This window comes from Grammomys surdaster, unplaced genomic scaffold (assembly GCF_004785775.1).
Source record: "Grammomys surdaster isolate TR1022 unplaced genomic scaffold, NIH_TR_1.0 310, whole genome shotgun sequence".
Lineage (NCBI taxonomy): Eukaryota > Metazoa > Chordata > Mammalia > Rodentia > Muridae > Grammomys > Grammomys surdaster.
The window spans coordinates 52,545-73,584 of NW_021604729.1; the positions used below are offsets into that span (position 1 = coordinate 52,545).

At 38.0% G+C, this 21,040-nt stretch overlaps 1 protein-coding gene across 2 annotated transcripts; it reads right to left on the bottom strand.

Moving 5' to 3' along the window:
• Positions 1-18,347, bottom strand: LOC114629486 (membrane-spanning 4-domains subfamily A member 4A-like). Of its 2 annotated transcripts, none has more exons than XM_028777517.1 (7): positions 18,282-18,347; positions 12,300-12,459; positions 10,457-10,585; positions 7,400-7,456; positions 5,504-5,665; positions 3,594-3,695; positions 1-539 (listed from the first exon to the last, which is right to left on the bottom strand). In XM_028777517.1, the coding sequence occupies exons 2-7, from the start codon at positions 12,441-12,443 to the stop codon at positions 423-425; spliced, it is 711 nt and encodes a 236-aa protein (XP_028633350.1). In that variant the 5' UTR covers positions 12,444-12,459; positions 18,282-18,347; the 3' UTR covers positions 1-422. The 2 variants fall into 2 exon arrangements, with proteins under 2 accessions (XP_028633350.1, XP_028633349.1); XM_028777516.1 differs by having other exon boundaries at positions 18,221-18,338.
• Positions 18,348-21,040: the final 2,693 nt, after the last annotated feature.

Genomic DNA, 21,040 nt, shown 5'->3' on the forward strand with positions numbered 1-21,040 from the left:
GAAGGGGGTGTAAGAAAAGGGTAACCTTTATTTATTGTTGGTGGGATTACAAACTGCTTCAACCCCTATGGAAACCAGTGTGGAGGACTCTCAAAACAGATAAAAATATATCTGCTATCTGTTTACTTTAAAATCTTCTTTGCTTATTTAAAACACTTTTAGAATGTCCTAATGATGAATAAAAACATGTTCAAGTGTTATTTAGCCAGTAAATGGATGGTTTATTTATTACATTCTGACACTTCTAGGGAGAGCCAGTGGAATAATCTGCCAACTTTCTGATGAAACGTGAGAATGTCATTTCAATCACACACACAACATACATGTGCACATGCACAGGCATACACACACACTCATACATGCATATATAGTCATCAGAGTTGGGTTCTTGTGCTTTCCCATATGTGGTTCTTGAAAAATAATCAGTGCGTATTTTCTGGAACATTTTTCTCTTGTTCTGGTGGCATCAATCTACTTGGAAGTGATACAGGATATGCTGTCTCTGCCTTGGCAGGATTTGATGGCATAATTACCACAACCTGTAAAGTTAATTAGATATTGTTGCATCATTCAGAGAGCCTAAGGAATTCCTTTTCTTACTCACATATTATCATCATTATCAATGTTCACCCTGTCACTATAAATATGAATCTCACATCAATCACAGGTATTTCTCAGGCGTCCTTTGATCAGGCTATACCTAGGACACACAATGAGTTGTAGAATTTTGCCCTTTAGAAGCTTCTGGCTGTGACTGCATAGGAGTTGATGTCAAAAGTATACCCTCTCCAGGAAAAAGACATCAGGATGGGTATGGCCCTAATGCCTCACTGGACAACAGGGGGACCAGAGCCATTACAAGGTCCCTTTCAATTACTGGAGGTCAGGCCTCTATCCCCGCCTTCGAAAGTTTAGAATCACCACAGCCCTTCTATACTTAGAGAAGAGAGGAGATGTCAGGGGCAGCCCTGCTTATACACTGAAGGCCTAAAATCAGCCATAGACCTAAAATTAGCAATAGGCCTGTCATACATGTATACTAACACCAAGTCTTGGGGGTCTCTGTGGAAGAACATTGAAACAGATGCCTATAAGCTATTGCAAACAGGAAGCTTTTGTGGAAATTTACCAGCCTGAGTTGTCTTAGACCTTGTAAATAGGTAGCCTTGGCAGATAACACCAATTTAGATAAGGACAAGTGAAACATAGGCAGAGTCATAGTGACCTGTCCCCTGAACCTTCATCCAACCAATACCCTGTTCTGAAAGATATCTGTACTCCCCTTGAACAACCACACTCCAGTGTCATCCCCTTCCCCATGTCCTGCCTTTTTATGTTTATAACTCCTGTGTGAATAAGTAAAAATTATGATTTTGAAAAAAAAAAGATAAATAAATATACTATATATATATATAAAAGAAGTTTCTGGCTGTTGTTGAGTCTTAGAGTGGAGCAATCTAAGGTGTGAATGAGAATACCAGTGAGTTTGCTTAAAATGATATTTTATATAAAATACAGCGCTCTTTTCCCAAAGTAATTTCCTAGAGTGATGGCAGCAACATATGCAAATCATAATGTGGTTGCCATACATAAAGCACTATGATGACCAGACTGGTCCAGAGTGGCAGGAACCACGCTGAAAGCATGGAGAAGTCTCATCCTTGTTCAACAAAGCGATGTGACATGGAGTTTGATAGAAATGGTTGAAGATTCCAGAGACTATGAGACTTTCATTATATGTTACATGACATTACATGTCTAGACTCAGAGAGATTGGGGAGATCAGCTTTACTACTATTATAGAGTTCATGAGAAGCACAGATTTCCATACAGTGTGTGAAGGGACTCTAGTCAACTCAAGCATAGCAAACATTGCTCTGGCAGGTCTTGCCCTCCTCCCGCATTCTCCCTGTCTTGTTAAAAACTGTTAGATTACATTCCTAAAGTTTGCCACCATGGTCAATTCCCTTATTTGGTCACTTTCTCCTCCTGAGACTGACTACCAAGGTACAACTATTAAAGGATTGAAGTCCAGTAATCAGAAGCCCCCTTTGGCTCACCCAATTTACATGCCTAATTAAGTTAAACACCTCATCCTAACATGACGTTTCCCTCTTTACCTTTATAAACTGCCATTTTCCTATGGGCCACATCTGTCTCCAGAGGCAGTCCTTTGCCTCCTCCCCTCAAGATAAATACTGCTTACCCCTCTCCATTGTTCCCTTCCCCTTCTCTCTTGTCCTCTATCTCCTGTGTTTGTCTATTATTCACTGTCTTTTGTCTCTCTGGGACAAATAAATCTCCTTTTGTACTGAGAGCTTGGTCTTGGGTTGTCAAGAGACAATACATATCATTTCAAGAAATACTAAGGTCTGAAGGGTATGAAGGAATTTCCCTACGCCAAAATGCTTCATCACTCAATGAAATCACAAAAACTTCAAAAATACCCAAGAAACTGAAAACTCTAGAGTCTTACATTGCAAACCCATTTAAGTTTTGTTATGACCTAGTCCAATGTTCTTCTTTTGGTTGAGCCTGTGGACATATAAACATGGTGTTTCCTAGAAGCACCCAAAAAGGGATGAAAGGATATAAATGAGTACCCACTGATCTCATCATTTTATTGTCAGTTAATTATTGACTGTGACTCCTGTCCATCCCTGGGCTTGTGGACAATGAGACTATTGAGCAGCTATGAGGTTTTCCTAGCCTCTGACTCATTCTAGAGTCCTCAATACTTAAAGAACACAAGAGTTGGTCATACTCTTGTTCTTGCCTACTTCTCTGTCTCTTCTCCCATCCCCACTCAGTGAGATCAGTGTTTTCATCAGCAGCCAGAAGGATTTGGTAAAAGTCTTAGGGTAAGACAATGCCCAGGTGGGTAACCAGTGACAGAGAAGTCTTATCTCCAATGTTTCTTCAGGAGCCAGGGAAGACTGCTATGATTTTTAAAAAGTAGGATAATTTTGGTACCTAAAATTTGGACTTCTAAGATGTGAATTGTTCTCTGGTCTGGACTCTAAGGGGACATCATTTATGATAGGATGGTAAACTGTACTATTTTGATTATAATAAAAACAAAAATACTACATGGCTCTCAGTGACCCTCTTGTGATTCTCCTCCTTGAGTATGAATAAGACCTGTGAATAGAACTGAATATCATTCCTGTGAGTAAGCCACAGATCAGTTAAGTTTGAGTCAATTAACAATGACTATATTTTAAATGAACTTTTTCAAATTGTGTGAAACAAACAAACAAACAAACAAAAAACTCAAGACATTGGTTACTTTGGTATCTTCAAAGAAGTGCACTGTCATAATTTCTATACTACAGAGGATATGAATTTTGCCACATGACTATTTGCGAGAATTTGAAACTTCAGAGGATCTCACATACTTTCCAACTGCATAAACATAATTTTGTGAGTCTCTGGAAAGAAAGTGTGGATAAACAATAAGCTGTGCCCATACTTCACCCATTGGAACTGAGAGGGAATTAGTGAGAATTAGGTTAAGTTTCTTTGTTTGTATGATTTATTACAGAATGACAGAAAACATACAGAGACATATTTAAATTAAAGTGAAAACTTACCCCACCAGGGTTACAACACATTGCCCTGCATCCAAAGGCAGAGAGGGATATTCCTATGCAGAATTCCAGCACACTTAAAATGACTACCACAATATCCAGACCCTGTCAACAATTCATAACACAGGCATGTGAGAAGCAAGAATCACATGTTCTAAACATTTATACACTGAAAGGGTAGAGGCATGGCCCAAGAGTCTAGGACCGTGGCTTCTGGCACCGCTTTATCTTTAGCCAGTTCTTGGCTTTCTAAGTGGCTCATATTCTGTCTTTTCTTGAAGCACATGTATTAGTTTAAATCCTATGAAACTGTGACCTTTCTAGGCCACTTGCAGCTTAGTCTTGCTAATTTCATGTGGAACAGTTGTTTCACACAGTAATACCTCTACCTGCTCTTTCTTACAAAGAGCTCACTTTATCTGACCTCTTTGTCTATAATTACATGCTTCATAATGTATCTTTTTCTTCCAAGTGGATAAAAGCTTCTTGAATTAAGAGAGATTTTTTTTTAAAACCCTCCCAGTACTAACCCTGATATCTTGTGTAAATTATATATCTCAGAGCCTTGGGTGATGTTTTAGCAGATAAAATGCTTTCTGTGTAAGCACTAGAACCAGAGGTCAGATCTGTAGCACCCACATAAATGTCAGGTAGGTGTGATGCCATGCATTCAATCCTCAAATGCAGACAGAGGACAAGAAGAATCTTCAGAACAAGAAGAATAGCTAGATAAGCTGAATCTTGAGAGTTGTGGGTCAAAATGAGAGACCCTACCTTAAAGTAGAGAACAATCAAGAAAGACTTTGGCCTACACACACACACACACACACACACACACACAGAGAGAGAGAGAGAGAGAGAGAGAGAGAGAGAGAGGGAGGGAGGGAGGGAGGGAGGGAGGGAGAACAGACAGAAACACACACATATGTGCATGCATTGTATTGGCACAGACACTCAAGAGAACATGCACACATATTTTCATGCACTCCACACACAAACAAAACATGCAACAAAAAATGTGTGTGCTCCAAGATTGTAGAATGATGCCACTGGTGCCCAGGTAGGAATATACTTGGCACTTCAAGCTTAATGAGATCCTTCTTTATGGAGGTCCTCAGGCATAAGATGAAGCCGCACAGATACAAAATAAGACTTACACAATTTAGAAGACTATGACCTTAACAAGAAGGTGGCTGGTTGAGATGAGTGAAAAAAGCATCTGCAGAGCTTACAGTAAACCAAGATTACTTTAAGCATGAAGTATTGTGTGAGTTCACAGGCCCCATGACCAAGAAAGCCATCCTACACAGCTGTCAATCCCAGAGCTGTGTTCTTGTCATTGCACCCTGGATGTCTACAAGGTAACAAACAGATCTTCAGAAATAGCAAGCTAGAACCTTAATCAGAAGAAATACATAGAATAGGTGAGTTACAGGCAGGAAATTCCAGAATGTATCTTTGCCAGTTTCTTAGTGGTTTTGGAAAACTGTTCCATCCACTAAACATCTGTCCCATCTCATCTTAGTTGGGTGGCTGGAGATTGAATTGCTTACTATAAAGACTTTTTAAATGTTCTAGGAAGTAATTAGTTATCAACGTCCCTTAGGCAATTGTTTAGGGTTCAAGAGTTTAACTCAAAGTAAAATAAAGACAATGCTGTTTATTCTGGATAAGGAATGAGGAGGTTGATTCCTTACATTTACCTGAACCTTTCTCTCATTTGATCTCATTGTACACAGGTATGTGAGTGTGAGATGTGACCCTCATTCCTAAATAAAAGATTAATCTATTTCTTGATGGTTTCTAACTTCTCAAGGTGATTCTAGAATTGAGGAATGTTACTCCTGGTTTTCTCTGAGTCAGTTTGCCCAGTGTGCTTCAACCATAACTCCATGAAAACAGAAACTACGCACCATTAAAATGGACAAGGTCATGCGACAGCTTTCTATAGACGAGCTTCTATAGTTACAGTAATATACGTGGAAAGAATAGATGCCTGGGCTTAGTGAGCTGATTATAATCCCTGAGAAGGCAAACACAGAACTGGTAATGTTCAAGCCTAGGCTGCTTCGAACCTAGAAAGGAATGAAATTGATTAATCCAATATCCATAAGTCTATCTCTACACATCAGTTTAAACTCTTCAATTCTTTCCTTACGTATTTCATGCTCATTATTTTGATCAATTCAAAGGTTTCCTAATTTGTCTCTACCATTATTTCCAATTAAAATCTCTTGTTAAAATAAAAATGTGAATGTCATTTCTACAACTAAATATTTCAGATTATCCCTACAGACACATGAAGCTGAAGTGAAAGTTTTGAGGCTTTTTGGAGACTCAGTTGTATCATGTGATTTTGTTTAAACTGTCGTATTAAAGCAGACACATGGGAGGACGTTTTGTTGAGAATAGAAATGTGGTGTTTTTTTGAAAGCTGTCTAAAACTGGGGGCATATGATGTTTTGCTAGAGCAGACTCTTGAATGAATACATGATGTTTGAAAAGGGTTTAAATATAACTCAACAGACAGTGGATGATGCTGTGTGGTATTGGTTTGTCTTATTATTCTTTGTTGGTCTTTGTTGATGCTGGTCTTTACTGATGGTGCCATGTTGTATTGGTTTGCCTTATTATTTTTGTTGATTATTGTTTGTTGTGACTTTAAAAAATACAACCCTATATGAAGCATAATCCAAATTTCTCCTAGAGGGGATTTCAAAATAACTATACTTTAAAAATAAGTTTATTTATTTAATTTTGGATGTGTGTTCCTGTAGAGCTCAAAGAATTGCTGAGTCAGCTCTCTGCTCCCACCATATTGGAGGTAGGATGTCTTCTTTTTATTTCTGAAGCTGCACAGCTCAGCTAGCCACCTATGTGTCCTGAGGCTCCAACTCTAGTTGTTGTGCCAATCACCTTTACCTCTGAGTCATCTTCTTGGGCTGTCTATTATACATCTGCTGCAGATCTGTGTGTCAGTCTCTTACCATTCTCTAATACAAGATTCCCTGACCTCTTCTGCTTGGATAAATTTCCTGGCCTCTCGTGGCCTTGCACATTTTGCACATTTCCTTCTCTGCTGTTTATTCCTTCTTCAATTCTCTTCTAGTATTGAAAGTAGTTCCACTTTTTATAAGAAACAAAGAAACTTTTCCAGGAAAGTGTGAGGGGATTGGTGAGGATGCAGCATGGTAGATAGAGACTAAAAGTCACAGGTGGGGAACAAGCTGGGGCAAAGACTGAGAAATGTGCTAACTGCATTCTAGAGTTCCATGTTTCTCTTTTGAGTAAGGAGAATGCAAATGTGCTCCTAACTACTGTCAAGTTTATCGAGATCTTGATTTGGGGTCTTTTTCTTGACTTTGTGACAGAAATCCTGGAGTGTTATATTCTAAATTTGTTTCTTCCTGAGAAATGACTCATTGTGAACTTCTTTTATTGAATATTCAAAGTCTGGATAAAGTGAGAATACATGCTCTGACCATTTGATTGATTACATCAAATGTAAGTGTCATGGTCATGAGCGTGATCAGTAAACTTCAATGTAGATTTGATTCACACAACCATTCTTGACTTTTCTTCTGAATTCTCCACATCTGATTTTCTCTGAAAATTGCTGTGACACAATATCCAACCTCACATCAGGACTTAGCCACTTTTTTGGCTTAAAGTTTTAACAGGAAGATTCTTCTAGATCAAATGCAAAGTCATCCCTTGTTTCTTAGATGTTAAGAAATATTGTTTTCTCAAATCCTGGCAGAATAGATACTGCTCTTTTGATATCAAAATAACATAAAAAAGAAACTCACCAAACCTTTTGTAGTCCTTCTTCCTGCTACAATTGAAAATGATCCTGAAATGATAAACTAGAAAAAAGATAGAAAATCCAGGTTAAAATACTATATAATTGGAAATTATAACATATTGAAACCTACTCCTAGAACCACAAGAGGAAGGGAAGTTTCTTTTCTTTCCTATAAAACAGAAGAATTTTACCAGACAGGTCTCTGGTACAATTCATCAATATTTTCAATTCTTTGACAATTTCATTTTACCTCTCCACACCTTTATCATTCTCCTGCTCCCACTTAAGCTCTTTGTTCCAATAATTTTAAATATCAACACACACACAACAGTAATACTAGTAAGACTGTTTGAGAGCCCTGAGACATAAACTTCTAAATTTCTAAAAATGAGTATTATTTTTGTAGCAGCAAAATTTGAGGATTTATTAAAACAAAGAAAGAGATTAAATGTTATTATCATTTAAAATAGCTACTATAATCCACTTGGCCTGTTCAGTCACCTGGCCAAAGGAAAACCTCTCAGGAATTTGTACTTATTTTAAACCATGCTAAAGAAATAAGAGAAGTATCTTTTTGATAACATCCTGTGGTTTTTCTTGCCAGAATTCTGGCCTTCAGGTGCAGTTCCTAGAGGCTACTGTGTAGTTCAACTGGTCTGTCCACTTCTCCAAGTCCTTGCTTAGAAAAGACTTCTGGTGTTTTCTTCTTTGCCTCCTTTATGCATGCTGGCCAGAGCTGAAGTATGGTATTTATTTGGTTCTTTGGGCTTCCTTGCTTTTTCTCTAAAACATCTCTCCCACTGTATGGCTGCTTGGCATTATAGGGCTGCCATCCATGCCAACTTAACTCAGGTAGTAAGGATTCGTATTTCCCCCTCCATTCTCTCAGCAACTACTGGGATTCTCAAAGTGCCTTTCCTAGGATTTTACTTCTGACCTGATAAAATTGTCCTTGAGTTTAAAATAATAAGATAAAATAATTACTAAATGGTATAAACAAAAGATGGCAGAGAGAAAATTAACTATTTGGGGGATAATGACTAGTATATTTTGGGATTCATTGGGTTCTTTCAGCTAGGAAAGTGTTTTCACTTTATCTAAATAGCTAGTGTGTGTGTCAGCACATTTAGACTCACCGACTTTCACAAGTCTCCTATATAGGTTTCTAAGGTAGCTTTTATAAAAGTATTAGATGAAAATAAACAAAAGCAAGATAGTGGATACTTTAGATGATGTATCTAGCAACATAATTATTTGGGAAAGATGCTTGAATGTAATGGTTAAAATAACAATTATTTAGTTATTAATATAATTTATAGTACCAACATATAAAACTGTCTCTTAAAACTAGTGACTAAGAGACTAAGTATTCAGTAAGGCACAGAATAGTCAATTCATTTTGTTCAATCTCCTATGAGTTTCACAGAAGGACAAAGGGTAAACTATAGCAAATTCTTCGCCCTTGTTAATTATTGGTTTGAAAATACATATAGAAAACACATATGAGAAATGAAATATGCTAACAAGTCAGATTGTTCCAACAACACTCATTGAGTAGTTTACACCACTAAATTAAACAACACCAGAAGTCATAAGTCACTGGCCTTCATCTTGTGAAGGAATTAATGTTAACAATGTACAATTTATTCTGATCTGAGTTCATGGTTACATAGTAATGCAATATAACTTCATTGATACATATTAACATTTTAAACTACCTGTGACATTTACATGAGTCAAATATACTTTTAAGACATTTTTTTTCTCAAAGTTGCAGAAATACTTGATAGGAGAGGATTATGTGAGATATTGACTAGGGAAACCACAGAAGCTTCCAAAAACAATGCATGCTACTGTCATTGTTTATTGTTACATGGCAAAAAGTAAGAGCCTGTTGTTGAAGATACCAAGAGAAAAGCCAGACTGATTAAATCAGGTGGGAGAGGAGTTTGAGCCAGAACAGCTGAGTTGAACCAGCTCAGAAAAACTAGAAAGGATGGGTTTATTTAGCATAAGTCTCAAAGGCTGAAAACTTTCTAGGCTTAGATTAGATTGTATGGAGGCTGGAAGTTTCCAGGACTAGGCCTATATTAGTAGACAGACACAGTAAATGTCCCAGACAACAATTACAATAAAAAAATAGAAGTTGTTTTTACATCTAACTGAGGAACAGATAAATTGATGAATCAGGGAAAGATTTGAATGAGACAGAGTGGAAATATGCCCAACATTCAAGGGGGGGGGAGAGAGAGACAGAGAGAGAGAGAGAGACAGAGAGAGAGAGAGAGGCTACTCAAGAACAGCACAGAGAGCTAGAAACACAATACAGTGGAGTATAGTACAGGAATACACAAACAGTAGAGTGGGGGAGAGCACAGTACAAGAATACAATAGTGGAGACAGTGCAGTAGGGTTTAGGAATACTGTACAGTTCGGTGCAGTTCAGTTGAGTACAGTTGAGTTCATAAAGTTCAGTTTGTGGAGTTTAGAGGCAATTTTTTCCAAGCAGAGCAATTCAGTGAGAAGTGGAGAGAAGCCAGTTTGAATGAGTCAGCTTGGAGAGGAGGTTTTAGCCAGAACAGCTGAGCTGAACCAAAACAGCCAGTGCCCCAAAAGAACTAGAAAGGGTGAGCTTATTGAGCAGTAAGTCTCAAAGGCTGAAAACCTTTTATGCCTAGGTTAGCAGATGGAGGCTGGAAGCTGCTTCAAGATCTGGGCTTGCAGAAGATTAGATTGTACAGAGGCTGGAAGATTCAGGCCTAGGCGTAAGGATAGCTAGAACAGAGAAATGCTCTGGCCTCAGCTCAAGCTGTGTATTCACACAGCTTGGTTACTGCTCTCATCTCATCCCTTCCTTTGAGGAAACAAAAACAACATTTACAAGGGAGAAAATAAAAGCACAGTGTACTATATACAAATATTTTATTGTCTATTTTAAAAAATAATTTAAAATAAGAGTCCTCGTAAATAAATTAGTAAATAGATTAATTAATTAATTAATTAAAAATCTTAAGAATTATGTTATGCTAGACCCAATTATAACATAAGTTATGCAACTCACCATTAGGGACCCCCAAATTGGGTATCCTATATAAACTGATACAGGGAGTATTTCACCGGATGACACAGTAGCACTTATCATCATGATTCCTATGCTGAAGTTCATGATGGCAATCACAATCTGCACAATCTAGAGATAACAGTAAAGAAATAAGAACATGTATGCCCATGTCATTACTTACACAACCACTAAGGAACTCTCATTCTCCATCTTTGATACACTAAGATGAGGTTCTGGATAATCTTCTCTTGTCTTGTTTTGGAGTTTGTTGTTTGTTGTTGTTGTCCATAGAGGTGTGGATAAAATAACTTATAAAAATTTCCCTAGAGTCTATCATAATGCTAATTATTTCACAGTTAGAAATAATATTCCAAAACCTGCCCAAAGATGCATTTTCTGATACTCAAGATGCTACTTCTACAGCTGCCCTTCTTAGATCAGACAAGAGTGACCCAGAAGTAAATACTTATCCTAAGAAGTAACTTGAAGAAACATAATTAGAAATTGAGTGAAGAAGAAGGAGAGTAAATATAGCATTGTCTTGGAATCTGGGATCTGAGGTATAAGAAATATAAATAAAGTACCCTGGGAAATGGGAGAACCTACAACTGGAGACATGGCTCAGCAGTTAAGTGTACATACTGCTCTTGCAGAAGCCCAGAGTCCTGTTTCCAGCACCCGCATCTGAAGACTCATAACTACCAGTAACTCTGAGAATCTGATGCTCTCTTCTGAATCCCATAAGCAGCCCAACACACACACAGACACACACACACTCATGCACACACACAAATATGTGTTTAGAATACGGTTACTATACAACAAACAGTCTAACCACACTAGAATAGATACAAAAAGAATGGAAAATTGTAAAAAAGTCTCACCTTCATACACTAATTTAATAAAACTCAAAATTCCAGTAATTTATGTTATAATTCTCTAAAACTTGACATTTAGCCTGGGCTTCTACATTGTAAGTTCCAAGCCAGCATAGGGTACATAGAACTTGTGGAGCCACAGGAGCACTCACCACTGCTGTTTGAAATACTCAAGATGACACAGTCCCATGTATCAGGCATCAGCTTTGAAAACTAAATACAGTTTTGTAAAATACTAGGGTTCAGATTGACGCATAGAGTTTCCGCCACAGGAAACTTAGTCCCCAGAGTGGCAACGTTGAGGTAGTGGAAACCTTAAAAGACAAGTTGCTGGCTAGATTTATGTCAACTTGACACAGACTTTAGTCATCTGAGAAACTCCTACTGAGGAAATGCCTTTATAAGCATAGGGCTATAGGAAAGCCTATAGAACATTTTCTTAATTAGTGATCAATGGGGGAAGGCCCAGTCCACTGTGATTGGTGCCGTTCCTGGGATGATGGTTCTAGCTTCTATATAAAAACAGGCAGAGCAAGCCATGAAAAGCAAGCCAGTAAGCAACTCCCCTCCATAACCTCAGCATCAGCTCCTGCCTTTGGATTCCTGCTCTGTTTGAGTTCCTATCTTGTCTTCCTTCAATGCTAGATTACAATGTAGACATGTAAACTCTTTCCTCCCAAACTTGTTTTTTTTTTGGGGGGGGGGATCATGGTGTTCTGTTGCAGCAATAGAACCCCTGATGAAGAAAGATCAAGGAAGATATTAGTTCTGGAATTATGGATTGAATATGAAATAACATAAAAGAATATGTTATTTTTTCAAAAGCTAAGTTCTACAAATTGCACACCAATGACTCGAAGACCATTGGATGCATGATGAGACTAGCAGAACACCGTGGTTGGTGTTGGTGTTATACTGGTCATCTGTGAAATTGTAGCACTGTTGTTCTCTCAGAATCAACATACCCCAAGGATTTTGGGTTCTCCCTTCAAGAACTTCTCTGTCATTCTTTTCCATGAATGTGAATTCACATATAAAGGTTGTCCATTCTGCTGTCCCCCATAACCAGCTTCCAATACAGTCTGTTCTGTTCCTTGTATGGCAATCATGGCAGCAGAAACAATACTAGAAGAAGAAATATAATTTAGGGTTAATTCCTAGAAACAGGGACTGGGGAGTCTAAATACAATATAACACAAAGATACAAATTGTCAGGAGAAGCAATGTAGATAGAACTGAATTACGTATGCTGGAACCTACAAATCAAGGAAATTTCATGCCATCATTCTAGTTAATGATGTATTATTAGCCAACACTGTGTATTCTGAACTTGATTATGTGCTTACCTCTACCTGTGAATTGTTCATATTCATATTTCTGATAATTATCATTACTTACTTTATATCTGTATATCTCCAATTAGTATTTTCTATAAACTTAGTCCTGAGTCATAGATTCTTTTCTGCTTCAGAAAATAATCAGAATCCTACCTGTCTGAGAAAGTATTTTACTTTTCCTATATTCTGAAAGATAATTTTTTCTAGTTACTATGGTCTTGACTGTCAAGTATTCTTTCTTTAAGCACTTTGAATATATCAACCTAGGGCTTCCTTGACTACGAGTATTTTGCTGAAAAAAAATGCACTTCAAGACTAATCATCCCCTTATATGTGACATGTTTTGCTCTCAATGTTTTGAAAGTTTTTTTGTCTTTGCTTTTAACAAGTTCATTATGATAGGAGAAAATACATTTGGGACACATGTGCTTACAGTACCTAGATGTTCATATCTCTCCTAGGACTTGGTCCTCACCAACTGTTTCACTAAATCAATCTTCTTGTTTTATTATTTCTGCTGCTAGTTTTATAGTGAGAAAGTTTGTTATTGAAATCCTGTCAAAAGGAAATACAAGGACAAAGAGTGAAGCAAAGACTGAAGGAAAGGCCAACCAGAGACTCCCCTACCTGGGGATCCAGTCCATATGCAACCACCAAACCCAGACATGATTGCTGATTCCAAGAAGTGCTTGCTGACAGGAGTCTAGCACTATTGAGAGGCTCTTCCAGAACCTTATCAACACAGATAAGGATGCTTGCAGTCAACCATCAAACTGAGCATGGAGTCCCCAATGGAGAAGTTAGGGGAAGGTCTGAAGGAGCTGAAGGGGTTTGCAACCCCATAGGAAGAACAGCACTATCAACAATCCAGACCCCCTCCCAGAGCTTCCAGGTACTTTGACCACTAATCAAAGAATACACATGGAGGGACCCATGGCTCCAGCTGCATATGTAGCAGAGGATGGCCTTATCAATGGGAGGAGAGGCCCTTGGTCCTGTGAAGGTTTGATGCCTCAGCATAAGGAAATGCTGGGGCAGTGAGGCAAGAGGGGGGAGCACCCTCAGAAGCAGAGAGGAGGAAGGATTCATTAGGGGGTTTGAGGAAGGGAAATTAGGAAGGGGGATAACATTTAAAATGTAAATAAATAAAAAAAACAGTAAAAAATTTAAAGAAAACAAAAAAAAAGAAATCCAGTATTTTAGAGTCTTTTCATATTTTCTTCTTCTTTTTCTACGATGGGAAATTTTAAAAAGAATCAGTTTTTAAGTTCTCAGATTTTAAAATTTCTGCTTAATGCACTCTGTTGTTAAAACTATTCTATTTTAATTCTATGTATTGAGGTCTTCATCTTCGAACTTTCTGTTTGGTTCTTTTTGTGCTATGAATCTTGGTCAAAATTCTTATTAATAGTGTGGATTTTCTTATTACATTGAATTGTCTGACTGTGTTCTTTTTTATTTTACTGAATTCCTCAGGATTATAATATGATATGAACTCATTGTCAGGCAATTCATGTATTTCAGTGCCTGTAGAGTCTGTTATTGAAGAATTAATGTATGCCTTTTGTGGAGTCATAGTTCCTTAATTTTATATTTCTGTTGCATCCTTGCATTTGTGTCTATATATCTTGTGGAGGGTGTTGGAAGAGCAAGGTTGTGAAGTGAGGTACATATTATATATTATTGAATAGGGATATTCCAACCCATCTATAGACTTTATCATCCCCTGAGCAGAATATCAAGTCTAAATTTGCAAAGGTTAGGATAATCTTAAATCTAATTGACAGCAACTCATTCATTTTTCCTTGTGAAAATTTAGCTTCTGTGGCATTAATTTAAATCCTAATGAGGCTCACACACATTCACCCCCCATACACAATCATTCATACATGTGTACACAAATGTTCACACACACACACTAAATAAATGCTCTAGTTCCACTTGCCTCAGGTTGAATGTGGAAATCATGGTATTTAAACTGTACCCCCAATGTAGAGTGAAAGTTTTGACAAGAACCTGCAGAGTGCTGTGACAATCCACATGCCCTTCCTTCAAAGTAGGCCCAACAATTAATCATGGCCATGTTAGAAAACTGATTTTTTTTTAAAGTCAATAATTGTTCTTACCTGTGCTCCATGTCCAATCAATCTTTTTTTTTCAAATCTACATTTCTTCTGCTTTATCAAAGGAATTCATCACACTATCTGACAACCTTTAAGCATCCTCTTGTGTCCATCTGATCCTTGTATATTTAATCTTACCCCACTTAATACCCATGGTGATCATTTAAAAATAGAAAACAGTTTTAATTTCTTATTGAGAAAAACTCGTATTTCAACCCCAATCTATATTTCTAACATTATTTCCTTGTCTCCTTTTGTTTTGGGCATATCAAATATATTGGATATATTTCAGTTTTCAGATATCAACAATTTTATTCCTGCTCTGGAGTTCTAGACACATTCAGCCACATTGCAAAAAATCTTGACCACATCCCTTTCTGCTCTGCCACCACAACAAAAAGTCCACTCTCATTTCTTCTTGGGCACTGATAGTTTCACATGTGTTCTGCCTTCCTTCACATACAATTTCCCACCACACATGAGTTACTTAACCAACGGTGAGTGGTAAGGAAGTGTTGGAGAAATCTTTGTGACTTCCCTCACAAGCAATAGAGGACTAAGATGTTGTGAAATTAACAGATGTTTCTTTTCAGTCCAATTTAATGTGTACTTCGATTTATTTGTTTACTGCAATTATTTTTGTCCTTATTTATCCAGATATATGTTCAGAAGATTTAGAAAATGAAGTCTTTATCTAATTGAAACCACTAAAACCTAAATAGGTCTCGAGAGAAAACTCCCTAGAAAGGCTGGCCTTACAAGCAGGAGAACATTTGATCATCAGCACTCACATTAAAAAATTAAAAGGCAGTTGGGCAGTGGTGGTACACACCTTTAATCCCAGCACTTGGGAGGCAGAGGCAGGCGGATTTCTGAGTTTGAGGCCAGCCTGGTCTACAGAGTAAGTTCCAGGACAGCCAGGGCTACACAGAGAAACCCTGTCTCAAAAAACAAAACAAAAAAAAACCAAAAAACCAAAAAAAAAACAAAAAGAAGAAAGCAAAAACAAACAAACAAACAAATTAAAAGGCAATGGCACAAGTTTGTAATCTCTGTTCTGGGAAGGCAAAGATGGGTGGATCACCAGGGCTTGATAACCCACTAGCCTACCCTACTTGGAAAGTTCCAGGCCAGAGAGAAATGCTGTACCAAGAAAAAAAAATTTGTAGTTTTTTTTGGTTTTTTTTTTTTAATGTATGTGAGAAACGACACCCAAGGTTTTCTGCTTGGCTACACACACACACACTCACCTTCACACACATGCCACCATTCATACATGTATGCACATGTATGCATGCCCACTCATGCATGCACACTCTTTCCCATACACTAAATAAATACTCTAGCTCCACTTGCTTCAGGTTGATTTTTGGAAATCACTGTATTTCAAGCCAAGCAATTAAACAAGACAGTATTAATCTTCTCAGAGCTTTGTAGTAGATAGGCCCTCTGTGTGGAGTCCTCTCAGGAGCTAATAGCAGCTCTCCAGTGAATATTGTCAGTCCTATGCCTCTCTGGGGTGTGTGTTTGTTTGTTTATTTGTTTGTTTTTGGAAGGTGAATGTTACCTTTTACTACCTTCCTAGTTTCGGATGAGAAATACTTTTTGTATCTTAATGATTAATTATAGAATGAATTATTCAGGAAAACTACAACACCAATGATTATAACACTTATCCATCAGTGTATTTTCTTTACATTTCCAAAGCCCAGCGCATCTGACACCTTCAAGAAACAGCAGCCTATACATCGGCAATAAAGAGCACACCAAGTTTGTAACTTCCCTGTAATGGTAACTACCCTGTCACCCACACATTTTAAATGGCTAAACTAGAGCCTCTGTATACACATATGTGAACAACCATAAGATGGCCTTGTTGATAATAGTGACTATCTTCTTTGGGCTACTTGGTTTCAAATCAGTCTTTGTTTCTTGCTCTAAAAACTCATCTTCCAAGTAGACCTTTTCAAGTGGCTGACAATGAACTTGGGCATGACACTGCAAAACAATGTTGGGGGTTCTTCTACATTTGTGGCCTTTTTTTCTGGTTAGACTGAAAGTTTCTCCACAACAGACTTTTTATCAGCAGGGACTTTTATGATATTTTCATGGTTCTCTGGTAATGTGAGCCATGTTCTGAATATTTGAGGCTGATGTTACTTATTTCTAAGGAACTCTGGAAGTAAATTCATGCAGCTTCTCCCTACATTCACAATATAGAAATATACTTTTTGACACAGGGTAAATAAACTCCACAAGGACAAAACAAATGTGTGTTTATGGTCTAGATCTCAGTGTTCCAACTTTAATATAAGTCAAGAATATTACATGGGTATGGGGGATAGTTCTCCAGACTGGGAAAGGATCTGCCATGGCTTTATATTATCTATGACATTTATGAAACTATTGGCAAATATGGTGTCTTCATTTTTATCGCTAGTACAGAGATAGAAAAACACAGGTAGCCCCAGACTTACTAATAGTACCAAATCCCCAGTGGGTCAGCACTACCACCAGTCATGTTTTCTTGCTTTTGTATGAACGTCTATCTCATAGAGCAAAATGGTCTATAGGGGATCATAAAGAAGATGGTCTACAGGACTAGTCTCTCCCAGGACTATATTATAAAATAAAGTGGAAATCTCCTAGATCATTTTTGTACAAGATGATGGTGCTAATACGAAAAGAAAATGATGACCTGGGATAGGAAAATCCTGAACTAAGATCCAGTAAGTGTGTCTTGTCTCTTAAGCTATTTCTTAACATAGAAAGTTCTAGTCATTTCCCACTTTTGTGTATGTTTCATCTCTTCTGAAGAAAGAGTCACACAGTTTCCTTTGCCCTTTACACAATGGCCACACTAAGAAACCTCAAGCCTCTTCCATTAATAGATTTTTCTAAAAGGACCTTAAGTTTATGTCCTCAGAGTCCCATGAATGGTCCCAAAGATTAGTGGGGACCTAGGTCAGATCATAATCTTTCTCAGGATCAGACTGATGTCCTGACCTTGACTTATATAGTCTCCACCACAGTCTGCATGTGACAGGTAGTTTCTTAACTAATGAGTTGTAAAAAATAACTGTATTAGAATGTGAAGAAATACAATGGAAGAGAAGACATTCAGAAATGATCAAAGATGAAGATACTGGTTTCATTTTTAATAACAAAAATAGCTAAAAATCTTATTTACACCCCACTTTTGACTCCTATTAGGCTTTTTTTCTTTTCTCCCAGGATTGCAGCACAGATTGGTCCTCAAAAGGCCCCAAAATACATGTGAACTCTTTCCACCCTCATCCAGAATGGTTACTTGTACCACAGGACATGGCCTCTTTCCCCCCGCCCACCTCTTATTCTACTCACAGGTGTCCTAGAACAAGAGATGAAAAAACAAGGAGAGCCTAGGCAAGGTAAGGCAGCACCTACCTTTCTTCTCAACTGGAAAGCCTGTTAAATGTCAGATGAGGAACTGTCTCCAGGAACGTACCTCGGGTTCTTTGTTCAGACGCAATGGCTTGCCCACAGCTCATGTGTCACTAAAACTTAAGTGTAGTATGTTTTCTAACTCCTAAAGGTTACTACTAGGGATCTTGAAAAACACAGCTAGTTCCCTTTTTTATTAGATGAAGTATCCCCTGACTCTGCATCCTTGCTGTGGGCATGTGGCTTCTTTGAAACTCACTGGAAAAGCAGTGGTTGTCACAATCTTTCCTACCAAAAGCAGCAGCACAGGTTTCACTGAGCATATCAGTGTAAGCCCATACTTAATAGACAAAAGTCAATATCATGGCCCTTCAATCCCCATGAAAATCCCATTTCAGGCAAGGTTGGTGATTTATTCCTGGAATCCCATTAACCATTATCCAGGAGTCTGGGGCAAAAAAATTGTGACTTGTAGCCAGCTTGAGCTACCTAAAGAGAACTTCTCTCTAAACAGCCAAAACTAACAAATGCCTGTTTATAACAATTTCACACATTTCCTGTTATCTTTCTTTTCCTAGAGAACTGTCTATACATGTTTTTAATGTGTGGTTTTATGAAATGCTTTGAGGTTTACTACAAAGATCGATCAAGTGGCAGCTCATTGGTTACAAAAAGATAAATAATGCTTTGCAATTTTTAAGTAAATAACCCCTTTCTAAGCCAAAGATGCATTAAAGACAAATTCTATTGCAATAATTTACTACATAACTTGTCATCTTCCAGAGTAGAGGACTGTTCATTGATAAAATAAAATAATCCTAAGTAACAAAAGTATTACTCTCTTTTCCGTTACTGGAAAAGAGACATTGACATATTATACATATCTGACATTGTATAATTTACATATAAAAATATACTTACTTCACTCAAAGTTTTAAAATTTCAAAAGCATGGCCTTGGCACTTGCTGGTCTTAGTTAGGGCTCTCTGAGCTCAACACACCACGAAAGATAGGAAAATGGTGGGAAGCTAGATAAGAGGTTGAGATCACATGGGAAAGTGAAAAGATGAAGATGCATTGTCTCATCTCTAGGCAACACATCTTAAAGCTTTCACCTACCTTCACATTTCCCCACCGAAGATCACAACTTCAACTTGTGAATTTTCAAAGGACAGATATATCCAAACCACAGCAAAGAGGAAAGGAAGGTGGTTGAGAATTTTTAGTCATTCAATAATTCCCTAAAGAAAAATTTCCATATATCAAGCAATGTGCCATAGATAAGATGGTATGGTATAGAAAAATAAAAGTAGACTCTGCTCCTGGGCAGTTTATAAGCTACTGGAAAATTCAGACAAGTCGACACAGAAATAAACATGTAAAAATCCTAGCTAACCAGTGTTCTGCAAGGTAATATATAACAAACTGAGTTTGGTCATCATCGAACCACATTGACCCCAGCCTTGGAAGTAAAGAGAAGATTTTCCAGAGGTGATGGCATCCAAAAGGAGACTTGATGAATGAGATAACTAGATGTAAGAGAGTTGGGGATGAACGGAGATCTTATGTACTGATTCAGTAGTCATTTCTTTCAAACTTTTACAGAGCAATTTTAACCAAGCAAAACTTTCAACAGCAAATGGACTAGAGGGGGATGTGTTGGCTCTTTTGCTCCAGGGAATGCTGGGGTACAGGTTCTATGTATCTTCTTCAGTTGTGATGAATCTCACCAATGACTGAAGGTGCCTTGGTGGTTGAAACTATAGAAGTTATTAGCAAGATTGGGGCAGTGGGGGAAGAAAAGATTTTCTTAGTAGCAATGGTTTGAGCTTATTTTATTCTCATTTTCCCCATACTGGTAAGAATTAGCTGAAACAACTGCTACATGGGCTGGATCTGACACAATCCAGATGTAGTCATAGCAGTATTAGAATACAATGCATTTTTAGAGTCACTGTAGACCTGGGACCTTGGGCTTTGTAACGTGTAAAACTCTATTTAGTACCAGAGTCATTTGGGTTAGAGCCTTTGGGGTCTTAATGAGCTAGACTCTACCATTCATTTTCAATGGGCCAGTTAAAGATAAAATTAGTATCAAAGAATCGAGAAAGGAGATTCATTCCATGTGGCTACACTGAGAAAACTAAGGGATCCAATGAGCTCCCCTACCTCCAAGTGCTTTGACAGAGTCTCCACATGAGTTTTAAGTTTAACTAAAGGGGAGCACAAATGCATATCTAAGCAGTCCTGGTCCAGGTATGGGTCTACCTATCACTGATTCATAATTGTTTTGGCTCTCCTGAAAGGTGACTTGACAAACTGTCAGAACTGCAATAAACTCTTTCCAGGAGACAGATTCCTCTTCTGCTGGAACCAAGATTTCACTCTTTCTTCTGTCCAGCCCAAAATTTATGAGGAATTTCAATTTCTTGGGGACTACCATTTCAAAGATCTGATTGCCAAGGGAGGAGGACAAGTGTCTCTTTAGAACATTTCCCCTTTCTTCCAGGAGAGTCACATTTCACCTGAAGCTGGTGTATATGTTCAGTCTCAATGTCATGGTGACTAACCAACACACACAAAGTCAAGATTTGTGACTGAGCATCCTGAAGGCTCAGAAAAACATTTACTCATGATTACGGCTCTGGATGTGGGGCAAAGTACTCACATGGCTATGAAAAAGAAGTCTGGGCTCAGGGCATCAGGATACAATTGCAATTTGGGTCCTGAAGCCATGAGGGCTCAAAAGCAATATGGAGACTCTCAGTCCTGCTATGGTTGGACAAAGTCAGGGATTCAAGACCTGTGAGGCCAGGTACACAG

Coding starts and splice junctions, on each gene's coding strand:
- LOC114629486 (XM_028777517.1), bottom strand. CDS start 12,443: ATGATTGCCATACAAGGAACAGAACAGACTGTATTGGAAGCTGGTTAT. Junction 7,457..10,456: donor CAATTTGGGGGTCCCTAATG/GTGAGTTGCATA, acceptor TCTTTTTTCTAG/TTTATCATTTCAGGATCATT. Junction 3,696..5,503: donor TGACCTTGTCCATTTTAATG/GTGCGTAGTTTC, acceptor AATTGTTGACAG/GGTCTGGATATTGTGGTAGT.